The sequence below is a fragment of the Monodon monoceros genome, unplaced genomic scaffold, assembly GCF_005190385.1.
Source record: "Monodon monoceros isolate NGI ecotype Baffin Bay Population unplaced genomic scaffold, NGI_Narwhal_1 Super_Scaffold_21, whole genome shotgun sequence".
Taxonomy (NCBI): domain Eukaryota; kingdom Metazoa; phylum Chordata; class Mammalia; order Artiodactyla; family Monodontidae; genus Monodon; species Monodon monoceros.
The window spans coordinates 88590132-88608468 of NW_021703778.1; the positions used below are offsets into that span (position 1 = coordinate 88590132).

The 18337-nt window shown below is 39.6% G+C and overlaps 1 protein-coding gene across 3 annotated transcripts in view; it reads left to right on the forward strand.

Annotated features, from left to right (window-relative positions):
- TP53BP1 (tumor protein p53 binding protein 1) overlaps positions 1 to 18337 on the forward strand; it is a 66317-nt gene that overhangs the window by 33163 nt on the left and 14817 nt on the right. For all 3 annotated transcript variants that reach the window (XM_029239674.1, XM_029239675.1, XM_029239676.1), the window contains 4 exons: positions 1679 to 1736; positions 3583 to 3675; positions 8441 to 8924; positions 12488 to 12640. In XM_029239674.1, the coding sequence (XP_029095507.1) occupies positions 1679 to 1736; positions 3583 to 3675; positions 8441 to 8924; positions 12488 to 12640 (788 nt within the window). The remainder of the gene's footprint in view (positions 1 to 1678; positions 1737 to 3582; positions 3676 to 8440; positions 8925 to 12487; positions 12641 to 18337) is intronic.

Genomic DNA, 18337 nt, shown 5'->3' on the forward strand with positions numbered 1-18337 from the left:
TAGTGCTATTCTGTTTCTCAGTGCTTATTGATTTGAAAATTAGAACCTCAGTAGAAATAAAGTATTTCATGTTTCCATCCTTACTGTCATCTTCTCTGAAATCAAGTAGGACTTATCAAGAGAGAGTACATAGTAGCTTTGAATCTTTAGATTTGAAATTACAATTGGGAAGACCTTAAATGGAGCTAAATGTTAAAGATGACCATATTAGTAAATTTTCCTACCTTTCCTGATAATCGGGCACCGTACTCACAGTTTTCCTCATTTTATCCTCACAACAAACCTATGAGGGTTGGTCTTGCAGCTTGTGGGATCTTAGTTCCCAGACCAGGGATTGAACCCCAGGCCCACAGCAGTGAAAGTGCAGTGCAGAGTCTTAACCACCTGGACTGCCAGGGAATTCCCGTGTTGGTCCCTTTTTATCCCTATTTTATGGATGAGGAAACTGACTCAGAAGATGAAGTTTACCCCCAGGTTGGACTGCTAAGTGCTAGAGCCAGGGCCTGAACCAGGTTTCTGTATCAGAGCCAGTGCTCTAACCACCAAACTTCAGCTGCCTCCTTGACAGACTATTCAGATTATATTGGGTTATGACTTATTTTAGAAATGTTTAAAAATATTTGTTATTTTCTCTAAGGCTGGAATGAATTGTAAATGAACAAATTTTAATCCCTAGGCATTAGTAGCATTGCTTTGAGACTATAGGATTCTTTTCAGTATGACCTTTAATTTTTGCTACAGTTTCTTTCTTGAAAATGTGTTTTATTTTTCAAATATCTATCCCAAAAGCACTTTGGGAAGAACTTGAGTACCTTCTATGTATGGGTTCTTTTAAAACTGTACACTGTTTAAAATTTGTGCATGAACCTGAGACATTTTCCTACATAATTGATTTCATTAAAGTTTTTCCTTTTTAAAAAAATTTTATTGAAGTTGATTTACAATGTTGTGTTAGTTTCAGATTAATAAACGTTTTTAGAAGTTTTTTTCAATTTGTTTTAAAATTTTTTAATTAAAATTTTTTTGTTTATTAATTTTGTGTTTTTTTACTACATAATTTTTTTACTTGTATGAGAAGAGATGGATTGAGATTCAGAAGTTTCATTTTCATTTTTAAATGTTACTGCTTAGTAATTCATTATATTGTATTTCTGGAGAAACTGAATAGTCTTCTGTAGGAAGTTTGAAAGAAAATTGGTAGAAGTCAGAAAGACATACCTGGTGGCGCAGTGGTTGAGAGTCCGCCTGCCAATGCAGGGGACACGGGTTCGTGCCCTGGTCCGGGAGGATCCCACGTGCCGCGGAGCGGCTGGGCCCGTGAGCCATGGCCACTGAGCCTGCGCATCCGGAGCCTGTGCTCCGCAACGGGAGAGGCCACAGCAGTGAGAGGCCCGTGTACCGCAAAAAAAAAAATGTTAAGTCTTTTCATGTTCACTTATTATTCTTACCCATTTCCTTTTTATTATTTGTTGCAAATACTAGTAAAGCAGGTTTTTATTTTTCATTTTTATTATTTTTTTTTATGTCATAGTGAAAGGAGGCCTTCAGAAGCTTCTGAAATCCAAGCATTATTTTAGAGTATCATTGGGTTTGAGCAGGTTTTTAAGAGAAGGTTTTAAGGTGTGATACTGAGTTCTGTTTCCGTTTCCTTTCTTTACTTGCTTTTGTTTTTATTCAGAGCCAGCAACTGGTGAAAGAAAAAATGGATCTACTGCTGTTGCTGAGGCTGTTACCAGGTAACCAGAGCTGGTTGCTATTTAGAGGAGTTTAATATACAAAGCCACTGGTAATGAGGGGAAGATAATTTATCAAGAGAGGAAAAAAACTTAAAAGGAAACTTCAGCATAAAGGATTTAGCAGTGTGTTGAATGTAACCCTAGGCTTTCTTATTAATACTTTAATAAAGCTTTTGCTATACTTAGAATAAGATATTTAATGGTGTTTCCCTTTCTCCCTTTTGTTCATGTGGGAGTGCCATTTTTTCTTTTTCTGTGGGTGAGATTGAGATTGTTTTTGCTATTGGTGAGGAAACAGGGTTAAGGAGATAGCCATAGACCTTTTTCCTTTTATGGTCCGGCGCCGCAGCCCCCCCCCCCCCCACATAGCCTCAGGCCATTTTCTCTTCTGCCTGCCAAATTAGCTACAGCCTTGAAGTGTTATTTTTGCTTTGTCATGAATGCTGTAATGCCTTGAGGATGAGTATGACCCCATCCTGAGGCTCTGGTGGTAAGCTTTGCCATCTGGTGGCCGTGAGAATAGAATTGTTTCATTGGTTTCTGGCGTGAGTCATCCAGTATGAAAATACTACCAGCGGTTGTTGAAATATAAGTGAGGATTCTTAAATCAGGCTAGACAGGTACTGTACGTAAGTAAAGCAGGCTAGGTGCAAGAGCATGAAATGTTGACGATGATGGCCAGCTGAACATTTAAAAGGGGGGGTAGCCCTTGCTCATTTCCAGCCGGTTATTACCGTGCACACCTACTGCTGCCAAATCTTTAAATTTGTAAAGAGAAATCAGGATTTTTAAAAATAAAATTTCCTGCTTGTCTGTAGACTAAATTTGATCCTTAGTTGGAAGTTTCTGACCCATCTGAATCCTTTGATTTGTACCAAGCTGTGTCTAGAGAGATTGGTTGTTTTCTGAGTTTTTGCATATTTAATCTGAAAGATAAGTACCTTTGAATCCTTATTCAGTTGAAGACTCTTTAATGATATGTTGAAGAAATCTCTTTGGTTTTAACAGAATTGTGTACCCGACACAACTTGTTATTAGTCCGTACATGTGCTTGTTAAGAGAGAACAGAATATGCTGCTGAAGATCCCTGGATCCTTTGGATAGAATGTAGGGATGGAAAAATAGGGGAAAAACTTGAGGTAGAGGGTTGGATTGGTGGATCATGGAATGAGATTCACTGGTATTGTTGTGAAGCAAATTTTGTATATGAGAATCTAGATTTTAAGAATCTTTGACTATTTACTTAACCATTGGGTTCACCATAAGAAATCATTTAAAGTAAGCTCTGTAGCACGTAGCACAGTTTAAATGATCACTGCTTCCTCTGCATTTAGGTGAAGCAGCACCGCTGTTTTTAAGTGTTGTCTGTAACTGGGCACTGTTCAGATTACCTGCTGCCATCTTATTTCTCTCTCACACATTTCATTATTGAAGGTTTCAAGCATATACAAAAGTAAAGAGAACAGTGTAATGAACTACCATATATTCATCACCCAGTGTCAAAAATTACCAACTTATGACTAGTCTTGATTCATTTATAAATACTTCCAGCACTCTCCTCTCCACTGGATTATTTTTAAGCTAATTCTAGCATTATATCATTTTATCTGTAAATATTTCAATGCTGTCTCTAAAAGATAAGAATTCTTTACTTTGAACTTAACCACAGCACTACTATCATGCTTTTAAAACTGATATTGATTCCTTAATGTCATCGAATATTTGGTATTCAGATTTTTCAGATTCAGAGAAAGGATTTTATTCTCTCTGTGCCTAAAAGGATAATTTCCAGAGGTACTTTTCCTTTCAGAACTAACACAGTATATTGCTTTAATTTGTTTCTTAGTCCCCAGAAGACCATGTCTGCGTTTAGCTGTGTCTGTGAAGCCCCGCAAGAGGATGAGGCTCGAAGTCAGGATTCCCCCTCTGTACCCATCAGGCAAGCATTATTTTCATAGCATCTTTTGGGCTACATTGATTCACAAAATGGTTGGTAGCAAAATCTGGAATATACTGCTACTGTTTTGTGAACTTGAGCTTACTCTTTTATCTGAGGGACTGTGACATATTCTAGGTGGATTTATAAATAAGATGTCAGAAATTTTATTAAATATTTTATAGATATAGATTTTTGTCTTTATCTGCCAGTTCTATCAATTTAAAATGATTCAGTCTTCATAAACTTATGAAAATATATCATTCTGTATTTCTAAGATTATTTCCTTTTACTTAGTTTGAAAATGTTTACTTTTTTTAATTAACTTTATTTATTTATTTATGGCTGCGTCAGGTCTTCTTCGTTGCTGTGCGCGGGCTTTCTCTAGTTGCGGTGAGCGGGGGGCTGCTCTTCATTGCTGTGCACACACTTCTCACTGCGGTAGCTTCTCTTGTTGCGGAGCACTGGGCTCTACGTGCGTGGGTTTCAGTAGTTGTGGCTCGTGGACTGTAGAGCACAGGCTCAGTAGCTGTGGTGCACAGGCTTAGTTGCTCTGTGGCATGTAGGATCTTCCCAGACCAGGACTCGAACCTGTGTCCCCTACATTGGCAGGCAGATTCTTAACCACTGCGCCACCAGGGAAGTGCCGAAAATGTTTACTTTTAACAGACTTTTTCTCTTTAATTTCCCATATGGCAAAACTGAGATAGATGTTCAACATCTCAAATTTAAAGTTTGTCAGACTCGATGGAATTTAAAAATTCCCATAATTTCTTTACTCCTTCATCTCTTAGAACAGCTCTGAAGTGGGAAAAAAGTTTTTGAATTACAAAGTATTTCTTCTCTATTAGAAAAGTATCTTGTTTGGAATATGTGGTTCTTATATTTAGTATAGGGAAATAAGTAATGGCAATGGAATAAGTTTGTATTATTATTATGTAGTGGAATCTTTTATCTCTAGAAATCAATGATTTTGTAATTAGGGAATATAATAATGTTTTGTCAACAGGTATATTCCTAATAGTGTTATTTGCAACATAATTTCTTTTTTTCTTTTTTTGTTGGCTGCACCGTGGCTTGCAGGGTCTTAGTTCCCCAACTAGGGATTGAACCCACGCCCTCGGTAATGAGAGTGCAGAGTCCTAACTACGGGACTGCCAGGGAATTCCCTGCAACATAATTTCTGTGTTCCCTACTGATAGAAATATTTAAGAGAAACATGTCAGTGCTTTTATTGGACATTCTGATGATTAAATGTGAACTTGTTGGTATTTTTGGGAATCAGATAGCCCAGATGATATCCTCTGTTGTATCAGGAAGCTTGTTAGGCGAAATGCCACCTTGTTTTATTCCAAAAATGGTATGGTGTTGACCCAGCAATTAGGAAATTAATTGATCGCATCGTATTGCCTTCCTATTTTAAATTAGAGACTTTTTTTTTAAACATATTTATTGGAGTATAATTGCTTTACAATGGTGTGTTAGTTTCTGCTTTATAACAAAGTGAATCAGTTATACATATGTCCCCATATCTCTTCCCTCTTGCATCTCCCTCCCTCCCACCCTCCCTATCCCACCCCTCTAGGTGGTCACAAAGCACCGAGGTGACCTCCCTGTGCTATGCATCTGCTTCCCACTAGAGACTGTTTTAAAATAGAGAGACTAGGATGCTGGTGATTTTTGTTCAACCTTGGTAGAACAAGGGCCTGAGAATCCAGCTGTTTTTTGTTGTTGTTGGTTTTTTTTAAATTTATTTTTTATTTTTGGTTGCGTTGGGTCTTCGTTGGGGTGCACGGGCTTCTCATTGCAGTGGCTTCTCTTGTTGCAGAGCACAGGCTCTAGGCGCATGGGCTTCAGTATTTGTGGCTCGCGGGCTCTAGAATACTGGCTCAGTAGTCGTGGCGCACGGGCCTAGTTGCTCCGCAGCATGTGGGATCTTCCTGGATCAGGGATTGAACCCGTGTCCCCTGCATTGGTAGGCAGATTTTTAACCACTGTGCCACCAGGGAAGCACTCCAGCTGGTTTTGATTCCAGTTCCTCCGCAGACAGACCTACACTCAAAACAGAATGGTTAGAAGTTTATTAAATATGGAGGTTTTTTCTTCCATGTTTCACTTTGGATTAATTTTACCCAGGCTTTCCCTGCTAAAATTTGCTTTCTTTGCATCAGTTTCTAAATCTGACATATAGTGACCAGAGTAGAATTGTGTAGCTGGAACTAATGAAGAAAGAGAAGTGTGGTCCTTCTTACAATTATTGAATTTCTTCTGTCTCTTTTCTGGTACTGAAGTTTCCTTCTTTATTGTTTCTTGGGAGATTAATATACCACATCTTTATGATAGATGTTTCTTGGAGGGAAGTGACTGTGAGTTGAACATCATTTATTTGTTTGACTGATGCTAACCCAAGAAAGATAGATACCAAAATTCTGGTATTTGACAGGAATCTGCTGAATATTGCTGATGTTGCAATGAGATACCTTTAGTCTTTAGAGAGAGAGGAGTTCCAGTTAACAGTTTGGGAGAAAAAAGCAGCCTAATATTTGTCAATTAAGAATTAAAAAGTCAAAAATAAAACAAAGAAAAAAAATAAAGCTTTGTTTTAGAAGTAAAACTCTATTCAGAAGTTCTACACTAAATAAATAGCTTCTGAGGTAAAATGTCTAGACTTATCTAAAGTGCGGGGAACAATGGTAATTGAATTCTTGAAATGGTTAATCAAGCCTTGTCCCTTCTAGCTTTTGGCTCACTTTCATTATTGCTCAGCTGTTGATATGTTAGATATCTTAAAGATTCAAACATGGGTATTCAGTTCATACTTTGTCTTATGCAACTAATATCAATTGAGCATCTGCTGTGTATCTAGCACTGTGCTAAGTAATTTATATGTATGATCACTTATAAACCAGATAGGTGTTATTCGTCTGTCTTTTGGTGATCTTATTCTTACCTATTCTTCACTGGACCATATATCCTCATTCAGTTGAGGTTCCTGACAGACAAGCTCTAACAACCAAATGCATACCAGGCTCTCTTTGGCTAGAACTCTTTTCTAAATCCCACTTTGATCTCCTGTTTTGGTAAACTGAGCTGCACAAGATAGAAACCTCAGAGACTTCTCTTTTTCTCTTTCTTCTCCAAGATCCAGAGCAGAGCAAGCCCCAAAGAGTTCTTCATGCTTCTTTTTTCTGTCTACCCAGGTCAGTTCAGCTTCTAAGGGTGAGAGCTCCTCCCAAGTTGGAGACAGCTTTTTCTGTCTAGATGGCTCCATCTTTCTCTGGCCAAACACAACAGCATGTGACATAGTTTCTAGACCCTTTATCGTCCTGGATGTTATCTTCTGGGTATATCTCAGTTTATGCTTTGTAAAATATGATGACCTGAAACATTCCAGATGTTTTTCCATGGTCAGTTCAGAATGGGTTCTTTTTATCTTTATTTTGGTTATTATATATTTAACGCAACCTAAAAATGCATTAGTATGTTGTTTTTTATAGTACAGTGATGCATTCAACTTATGGTTTACTAAAAAGTTAGAAGTTATGGGCATTTTCTATATGATGAACACAGTTATACAATTAGTTAATCTGAAAGTAGATTTTTGCAGTTAATTGATTGAGAGAACATTCTTTTGTTGAAAGTAAATTTATTAAGCACTTTATTATTTTTTTTTAATTTATTTTTATTTTTTGGCTGTACGCGGGCCTCTCACTGTTGTGGCCTCTCCAGTTGCGGAGCACAGGCTCCGGATGCGCAGACGCAGCGGCCATGGCTCACGGGCCCAGCCGCTCCACGGCATGTGGGATCTTCCCAGACCGGGCCACGAACCCGTGTCCCACGCATCGGCAGGCGGACTCTCAACCACTGCGCCACCAGGGAAGCCCTAAGCACTTTATATTAAACCCCGTGTTAAGTGTTTTAAGTGTGGAGATGAATAAGATGTGAATGTCAAGTTTCTGTGTAACCTGCTCACTTGGAGTTAATCTGGGCCTATTTATTCTGGTGTATTGTTGAGAGCATTTAAGAAAGCTCCTAGGCACCTCAGGGCTTCATGGTATCTGGTTTGTAGGAGACATGCATCAAATGCTTGTGGGATATATGAATAAATCACTGATCGCCAAATGGGAAGACTAATGAAAAGAAATACCCTGAACTGTGAGGAACCAAGTCATTCTGAAATGGTTAGTTGTAGATAATGTCAATATAGCTAGCAAAGATAGAATCTCACCTACAACTCTTTCCTTTACAGATTGGGTTTCTTTTCCTAAAATTATTAGTCAAGGGGCGTAATGAACAGTATCTAGAATGCTAGGAGTCATTTAAGGAATATTAGAACCATTAATAAAGCCAAATGAGGCATCTTGACCTAATTGATCTGTTTTGAAGTAGATCCCTAAGTTGCCTTCAGTGTCTATGACTTCAATAATGGTTTTGCATCCTTTGTTTACCTTATTTTCCTGTGTCAGTTTTCAGAGTTCATAGCTAATGGAGAGAAGAAATTTTATGGCTATTTTACCATCATGGTGGAATAGTCCTGTGCACCGTTATTTTTTCACAGGAGTGAAATTATGATGAGAAATCTTGTAAGGTCATATACTCGGTCACCTCATTTTCACCCTTCCCCACATATCTCAGAGTGTCAAATTATGGTTCCCCCTTGACACACACACACACACACACACACACACTCTCACACTCACATATACACTTGCTTACTTGATATGGTTTCTTTTTTTTGACATGGTTTCTTTATGTGCTTGATTTTCAGGGGAAACTTGCTGCATTTTCCAAGTACTCAAGATGAAGAGGAGAAGGGAAAATTAGAAGGTGACCAAAGGACCAGCCAGAGTCAACAGCCTATGAAGTCCAGTAGTCCTATCAAAGACCCTGCTTCTCCTACCTCCCTGGAGATGGCCACACAGGAGCCATCCAGTCCTCAAGGGGAAGCAATGGAGACAGATATGCCAGAAGGCCAGAAAGAAGGACAGAATACCAGTCAGGAAAAATCTAGTGAAGCCTTGATTGAAAGGCCCAGCCAAAATAACGTAGGAATCCAGACCATAGAGCATTCCCTCTGGGTCCCCGAAACTGTTTCAGCAGCAACTCAGACTGTAAAGAATGTGTGTGAACAAGGGACCAGTACAGTGGACCAGAACTCTGGAAAACAAGATGCCACAGTTCAGACTGAGAGGGGGAGTGGTGAGAAACCAGTCAGTGCTCCTGGGGATGATACAGAGTCACTCCATAGCCAGGTGAGAGAACATACAGGGTACCTCAGGGGCCCTGTTTTCAACTTTCTGGATTCCCAGAGAATTTAAGTTGTGGTACTTGTACTTAATGATAATTCTTAACAGTTTTATACAGACCAGTGGTTAAAGGATAAAAACAATTCATCCAGGATTGGGATAGGGTAGTGAAAATTATGGGTAGCTATAGCCAATAAGATAATCTTTCAGGGAAATGGAATAGTGCTAGAGTTTGTCAAGTAGGTCTTTACTGGAAGAGAAAGCCAGGAATATAGTCTGGGTCCTGTAATACTTTTCTACATTCAATCTTTCCTTCTGCCATCATTTCTCATCCTCCTTTATAACCATAAGAGCTAATTGCTTGTCCCCCAAGTCTATTTAACCAATGTTCCCAGGAACTGAGAGAGTAGAAAGTAAAGGAGGAAGGAGTAGAAGAAGCATGAAGGATAGTTTATCACAGTATTGTAAACAAAGAACACTAACAGGGAAAGTCCCCAGGTGACCAGGGACTGCAGAAAGAGGCTAGGAGTAGACATACTGGGAAGAAAAGGTTTGGGGCTGATGAACGTGAGACTGGAAGAAGAACAGCTTCTTGGGAATAGAGTAGGGAAGTGTAGGTACTAGTGAAAATTGAGTGGGTAAGAAGTGGTGGTAGTAATGTACATGCTAACAAGAGGAAGTTCATAAAATTTCATTAGTAATAGTGGTTAAATTGCCTTTTCAGTTGCTCTGGTAGATCATCTTCACTTGGGATCTGCCTAGGAAAGCTTCACTAGTGATGTGCCTCTCATTCGAATGGTCCAAGTTGTTTGTTTTATAAAAATAAAATAATTCCTATTTATTGAACACCTACAGTATATCAGCATTGTGCTCAAGACAACCCATGAGGTTGGTATTATTATTCCCATTTCACAGGTAAAGAAACCAAGCTGAAGAGAGGTTAAGTAACTTGCCCAAGATTTTGCCATCAGTAGGTGGCAGAACTGGAATTTGAACTCAGCATATCTGACTTCAGAATCGGTATTCTTTTCATTATGCTATGTTGCTTTTCTGTTTTTAAATCACAGCTTGTGTAGTCTTGTTCTGTTTATCCATGCCTCTCCAAAAATTCTGTTTATATTAGCCTTTTATAGTAACACAGCCTCTGAGACCTAAGACCTTATCAATTCAGGAAGTTTCAAAATAGCATAGCCTTTTGGATATAGGGGCTGTAGCGCATCAGACCCTATTTTGCAGCTGTTTATTTTCGCCCTTAATTTAAAGTGTTTGATTCTGCCACATAGTAATTAGGTTTCTCTGCCTTTATAAAAAGAGTTTATCTTAAAGACAGCAATCATGTGGGTGCCACTAGATTGTATTTTCTTTTACTTCTTCATATTCTCCCTCTGTCAAATAGGGAAATAATTTCTGTTCCTGTCTCAACATGATGATAGGAGCCAGTGAGCCAGAGCTCAGGCTTTGGAGTCAGACAGCATCTGGATGTTGTGAAAGTTGAGATAAAGTTTGCAAAGCTCTTAGCACTGGGTCTGACACACAGTAAATGCTCAATATGTGTTGGCTACTGCTACAACCTATTGATTATTATTGTTTTAACTACTACTACTGCCGCTGTTACCAGCACAACCACCACTTATGCTGTACTACTACTATGTCATACAGAGTGAAATGACATATTTAAGAGCTAGTTGCTCCTGCTAAGGAAAGAAAAGTGCTAAAAAAAATACAGATGCAGATTGGGTACAGAGTTTCTGTTGAGAAAGATAAAAAAGTTCTGGAGGTGGATATGGTGATGTTTTTACAATAATGTGAATGTACATAATGCTACAAACTGTTTATTTAAAAATGGTTAAAATGGTAAATTTTATGTTAAGTATATTTTACCGCAATTAAAAAATATAAATGGTGGGTACAGTAACAGAAATTGGGGTTGGTGTGCCATCTTTTGAAGAATGGTTGGAAAATGAGGAATGCTGTATGGAGGTTTTCCAAGCATCAGTGCTTTTTTATCCCTTGCAGTCTGGGTAGGACTCAGTTCAGTACTCAGAGAAAAACATAGGCAGCCTACATTTGACATTCCTTAAATTTCCATTTATGTGTCAAGTGGGCCTAGAGCCAGGTTTTCTATGAAGTGAAAGTGCGGTTTTATTTTTATTTTATCTTCCCTTAATTATAACAAGATCCTCAAGCTATTTATCTTTACAGAAACCTCTTTTCAGAAGACTATTTGAAGAGAGTAAGCATAACTTTCTTTTTATCTGCCCTTTATCCCTTCTCTCCTTTCTTATTCTATCAGACATGTTTATTTAGGTATCTCTCTTGAAGTGATCATTTGTCTGGCTGTTGTAATGGAAGAATACAGGGAGGCTTTTTGGCCGCGTTTCAGGGACATGTAAAGCGCACTGAAACCTTTTAGACCCCTGTGTGTGCAGGCAGGAAGTCCAGGCTGCCATGGCTCTGATACACCCTGATGACTGACGTATGCCCTGACCATTCATTAACCAGGGTTGTATATACAGAAGTATTTTAAGGAATTGGTTGAATAAGTTTCCACGTATTTTATTTTATTTATATGTATTCACATAATTTTAGTAGATATTTCACCCCTAACATGAAGTTGGAGTGCAAATTATTCAGAGAAATTACTTTAGGTAAATTACTACCACACTATCAGGAAAAAACCACACTCATTATTGCAGTGGTAAATATAACTCTTTTGAAAGACTTAGATACCTTGACACTGACTGCAGAAAGTAAAATCAGTCTACTATAGGGGAAATAAGGTGGGAGAAAAAAGTGTGCATTTCCTCTCACAATTGCAGAGCCATGGGGTAGAAGGCGGGTGGGGGGCTTGGATATGGATAAATGTGATCTAGGTGTTATGAGAAAACATGTAGGTAACAGTTGTCATAAAAATGTAGGGTCTTATTTAAAATATATAACTGATTATGGTGCAACTAGATATGAAATCCTAATTTGCTAATGTTCTCTGTTTCTGGACACTAGCTCAACTCTTTAGTTACAATCTCTTATTTGGAATAGATCAAATATTTCATATTTAATTCTAGGAGAAATCAGTGTGTCTTGTTCCAGGTATAAATATACCATAGTTTTCACTTACTAATGCAGAAAAAACAGACTGCACTGAGACTAACAGATGTTATTGCTTTATATAAAGTTCTAAAGAATGCCTTCCTTTTATCTGAAGAGCCTGTTGTAAGTGTAAACTTGAATGCTGATTGACAAGTCGGCAACAAAATCAGAAGGATTACAATCTCAATGTGCTTTTAGGGGGTCAAAGTTTCACTTAAATATCCTAGATATAAGTGCTAGATGTTATGCTTTTAATTTAGGCAGGAATAGGTTGTTTTAGGTGAAACTGATACAGACTTTTCCTAGCCTCTGGCTAGACAGCTTGTCCATCCCTAGTGTTACCTATAGGTGAATAGAAACAAAGCAACGGGAAAATTCCATCACATTAGATTCATGGAACCTCTGAACAGTGCTCATCATGAAGCAGTTGACTTGTGATTCTGACAGTTTGCAATGAGACTCTCTATTTTTTATCATAGGGAGAGGAAGAGTTTGATATGCCTCAGCCCCCTCATGGCCATGTCTTGCATCGCCACATGAGAACAATTCGTGAGGTTCGCACACTTGTCACTCGTGTCATCACAGATGTGTATTATGTGGACGGAACAGAGGTAGAAAGAAAAGTAACTGAGGTAATGTACACTGTGGGTCTATGTGGCAAATTTTTTTCAATAGAAGAATTACCCTGGCTCTCTACCTGCTCCCCTCTTCCCTATACAACTAGCTACTAACACTGTTTTCTTTAATCCTTTTATGAGAAAGATATAACAACTGGGCTAGAGTTCTGAGTTCTGTCTTTCCCAGCTATGGGTTTGCTGTTTGACCTCTGGTCACTTATTTAACCAATCCCATCATGCATTCTGTATCTATAAAGAACAGATTGATAAATCTCTCTCATGTGTAAAGATTTTATGTGTTAAAAAAAATTTTTTTTTAATTGTAGTTGATTTACACTGTTGTGTCCATCTCTGCTGTACAGCGAAGTTACTCAGTTATACACAGAGACATGCTTTTTTTTATATTCTTTTCCATTATGGTTTATCCCAGGATGTTGAATATAGCTCCCTGTTACGTGTTATTTTTAATCCGTGGAAACTAATGAAGTGTAGAACTCCCTGCTTAGCTGCATGTATTTTCTCATCGTTTCTCACTGTTTTCTCACGTCTTACCATTTTTTACTCATTGGTCTTAGTTTCCATTCGTGTGTGGTTATGAACCTGTTAGTAGGAGATGTACCTTTTTTTAAAAAATTATTTAATTTATTTTTTTGGCTGCATTGGGTCTTTGTTGCTGCGGGGGCTACTCTTCAGTGTGGGCTTCTCATTGCGGTGGCTTCTCTTGTGATGGAGCACAGGCTCTAGGCGCACGGGCTTCAGTAGTTACAGCACTCGGGCTCAGTAGTTGTGGTGCGTGGGCTCTAGGGCTCGTGGGCTTCAGTAGTTGTGACGCACAGGCTTAGTTGCTCCACGATATGTGGGGTCTTCCCAGACCAGGGCTCGAACCCATGTCCCCTGAATTGGCAGGCAGATTCTTAACCACTGCGCCACCAGGGAAGTCCTGGAGATGAACCTTTATTTCTTAGTAGGATTCATTATGGACTCATTCCCAGTGTCAGCATAATATTGGTGTTTATTGACTGTTATAGTGTACAACGTTGTATGCTGACTTTGTTTAGATCTAATACTTGCTGAGGTTAGAGAGATTTTCTAGAATTAAAGATCTGGCACTTTTTTCTTGGTATATATGTTAATATCTGGGAACCATTTTAGTAATTGATAAGAGGCATAGCTATTCTATTCCTTAGTCAAGCACTTTTCTTTAATTCTGCCAGCTAGCCATATAGGAGGTTGTGCTCAGGGAGAATTAAACTGGTGTATAGTTTTATTTATTTTTTTTGAAATTTTTAAAATAAATTTATTTATTTATTTGGCTGTGTTGGGTCTTTGTTGTTATGTGTGGGCTTTTCTCTAGTTGTGGCGAGCAGGCTTTCTCTAGTTGCAGTGAGCGGGGCTACTCTTCATTGCGGTGCGCGGGCTTCTCATTGCAGTGGCTTCTCTTGTTGTGGCGTGCGGGCTCTAGAGTATAGGCTCAGTAGTTGTGGTGCACGGGCTTAGTTGCCCTGCGGCATGTGGTATCTTCCCAGACCAGGGCTCGAACCCGTGTCCGCTGCATTGGCAGGTGGATTCTAAACCACTGTGCCACCTGGGAAGTCCAAAACTGGTATATAGTTTTAAGTGGAACATATTATTGCTATTGTTCATTATTGGGCCATTGTGGCCCTCATGTCAGAAAGGATTTTATATTAGTTTGAGAAATTGTCTTTTTTTTTTTTTTTTTGGCCATGCTGTGCAGCTTGCAGGATCTTAGTTCTCCGACTAGGAATTGAACTTGGGCCCTCGGCAGTGAAAGCATGGAGTCCTAACAACTGGACCGCCAGGGAGTTCCCAATTCTTTATTTATTATACACTAAGTTCCAGAAATATTTCTTTTAAAACGTTGATTTACCTTCAATTTTAGTTTATGAAATTTTTTTCAGTGTTATTACTATTTTGGAAAAATTGTGAGCTTAGCAGCTTTATAGAAAAAATTTGCTTTCATGAAAAGTTTTTGTAACTGTTGTAGTCTACACTGAACTATGTGCCAGGTACTAGTTTTAAGTGTTAAACATATTACTTTATTTAATATTTTTTATGGTGCTTTCTAAAGTATATTTTTGGAAACAGCAGGCCTGCTAGATACTCTGAGAGGGAAAACAAAGTTCCATGGTCATAAATATTAAGTTTGAGAAAACACCTAGTGCTGTAACTGCCCCCTCCCCCACCGTGGAGATTCACAGTGCATATTACATTAAAGGGTCTAAGAAGCCCTCCAGTAAAGATATCTATTTTGGGACTTCCCTGGTGGTCCAGTGGGTAAGACTCCGTGCTCCTAATGCAGGGGCCCAGGTTCAATTCCTGGTCGGGGAGCTAGATCCTGCATGCATGCCACAACTATGAGCCCGCATGCTACAACTAAAAGATTCCGCACACCACAACAGAGACTCCACAGCTAAGAACTGGCACAGCCAAAGTAAATGAATAAATATTTTAAAAAATCTATTTTATTGTGTAACACAGCATTTCCTAAATTTATTGAACTTTTTTTTTTTTGCGGTACGTGGGCCTCTCGCTGTTGTGGCCTCACCCTTTGCGGAGCACAGGCTCCAGACGCGCAGGCTCAGTGGCCATGGCTTACGGGCCCAGCTGCTCCGCGGCATGTGGGATCTTCCCAGACCGGGGCACGAACCTGTGTCCCCTGCATCGGCAGGCGGACTCTCAACCACTGCGCCACCAGGGAAGCCCAGCATTTTTTAAAGTAATGTGTATTATACACCTGTGTTACATAGTTTGGGAAACACTTGCCATAATTAAATAAAATAGTAATAGCAACTAACATTTATTGAGCACTAGCTATATGCTAGGCACTCTTTTTTTTTAATTTTTTAATTTTATTTATTTTTTACACAGCAGTTTCTTATTAGTTGTCTATTTTATACATATTAGTGTATACCTGTCAATCCCAATCTCCCAATTCATCACACCCCACCACCCCACCACCTTCCTCCCTTGGTGTCCGTACGTTTGTTCTTTACATCTGTGTCTCTATTTCTGCCAGGCACTATTCTAAGGACTTTTACGTGATTTAACTCATTTAATTCTCACAACTAAGCTGTGAGGTGGATATTGTTATTCCCATTTTGCACTCAAGAAACTGACATAGCAAGTTAAAATCACTTGCTTAATGCTACAAAGCTAATAAACAGAGGAACTAGAATTCATCCCAGGCAGTCTAATTCCACAGCCTGCATTCCTAACTACTACACTGTGCTGTCTCTTAAGAGTGAAAGGGATGTGTGTCAAACGGAAGGTGTGTGTAGTAGTTCAGAAGAGGAGGAAACGTGTCTGAAGAGAATTTTGATAAAGCCTTTCTGGGTGAGGGCCAGAAAGTACTTGAGTTGGACACTGAAGCTTTTAGATATTGGGAGATACAGGGAAAGGGTGTTCTATATAGAAAGAAGGCTTGGTGAGCAAAGGCACAGAGGCAGAAAGTAAAGAGCACAGATGTGGGAACAGTACACTTGGTGGGCAGCCCAAAGATGTGTAGAGGTGTGAAGGTGGACAGGTTGACGTCAGAGGATTCTGGGAACTTTCCTTCCCTCATCTCTTGTAGCCTTTGTTTATCGTATTTTAAAAATTTTATTCATTTATTTACCAGCAGCTTCTTTTTTGCTGTGTTCCTAGCACTATGGCGGGCACTGAGACTAAGAAGATAAAAAGACAGGGTCTCTGTTCTCTTAGGAGCTTATTTACACTTGACATGCAACAAATCCAGAACTTGTGGTTGCTGTAGTAGAGGTATGGAAAGATGTGTTAGAAAGAGGGGCCAGAGCCTGCTAGCTTACCTGAAGGTGACTGAAAGGCCTCGCAGAAGACGTAGTGCTCAGAGTGCGGCAGATGAGATTGAAGGGCAGGGGAGAAGGACGCTGCAGGCAGAATGAAAAGGTTTGTAAATATGTAGACAGCATGGCATGCTTAATGAATATTTAGAATGTGACAAGGACGGTAGGGTAGGGAATTGTGAGAGAGGGTGCTCTTGAGGTTGGTAGGGGCCCAGAGCATAAGTCTTTGTATATCATAGAAGAGAGTTTAGATTTTTATCTTTTGTGTGATGGAAAGCCTTTTAAGAATTTGGGGGAAAGGGATGACATGCTCAGATTTGCATGTTGGAAAGGTCCGATTGGCAGCAGTGTAACAATTGATTGGAATGGGAGAGGTTAGAGGCATAGTTCAGACAAGAGGCAGTGAGTGTCAAATTAGGACAGTGGTAGTGGGGATTGAGAGGAGGGAAATAGATGTAAAAAACTACATATATAGAAGGTGAAATTGATAGACTTTGGTGAATTCCTACATGTGGGGATTGTGGGAGAGGGAGGAATCATATATGATGCCTGGGCTTTTTGCCTGGGCAGATAGATGGTGGTACCATTTACTGAAGAGAATATAAATAGGACACTGGTTTGAGAGAGAAGATCCTTCATGCAGTAAATATTTACTGAGGACCTCTTTTGTGGCAGGCACTGTGCTATTTTGAGGATAAATCCAGGAAAGAAGATGGTCACTACTCTGTCTTAATGTGGCCTCTGTAGTCTAGTAGGAAGGACGCACAGGAAAAAAATAAGCAAATACATTAAAAAGATCATGAGGCCACCTTGGAGCCTGGGCCCAAGTCATTATAAGAGCAAGGGCTCAACTTTTGAACAGTTGCAAAGGCAGGTATAGTTAGCTACTGTTCTTTGGGCCTACTCTCCAACTGAGACACAGCCTGGAGTCCCAGCCCTCTAGGCTGGTCTTGCCCCTGGTCATTTGCCGTGTCCAAGAGAAGGAGTTGACTTAAGTTCTGAGCTCACAACACCTGCTTTAGTCAAGTGGCCTTGGCAGATTATGCTGACTCACATCCAGCTAAAGAAGGCAAGTTGGATGATAAGAGATGGTAACTGGAGAATGGTGAGATTTCTGGAGGTGGTGCAGCTTCTGGTAATGACCCTGGTAGTAGCAGATGGCTGAGGTAGAGTAGAGGAAAAGGTTAATGGTGGTAATTAGATCGGGAAAGATTGTTGCTGGATGGGTCATCTGATGGATGTTAGCCTCGGAAAATGACAGTGGAAGGGAGGCTGTGAACCAGGAGTATAAGGTGTTCATGCATGAAGAGTCAGTAATTGATAGAATGTTGGTGAGTAACAATGAGGGAAGGAGAGAGTTTAACAGAATGGCAAATAATGATTTGGTAGGAGCAAGAAGTGGGGAGTTAGAAATGATCTGTTAATGGCAGTGGGGAGCAAGGAGGCCTCTCATCTCCAAACTCTTGAATTGAGGTTTGGTTGAGAAAAACCAGCCCGTGCTACAGAGAGCTGCAGGGGATATGAGTTACACTGGGGAGGTCCAGGATTCATTCATTGAAGGCAAGGAAATGAAGAGAAGATGACAAATTGAGTTTTGGATCGGTTAAACTGCAGGTGTCCCTAGTACATACAAGGGGAAGAGTTTAGTAGGCATTCGCGTCCGTGAATTTGGAGCTGAGTCATCATTGTATTGTTGGTAGACAGGCCGGAATAAGTCAGGTAAGACTGGCCAGAGGAAGCATGGGAGAGTGAGGAAAGGAATGAGAATCCTGGGAAATACTAATTTAAAAGGAATAGGCAGAGAAAGAGGAACCAAAAAACAAGTACAAATAGAAGTAGCTAAAGAGGTAGAATGAAAGGAAGAAAAAGTGACTTTATAGATTTTAGAGGA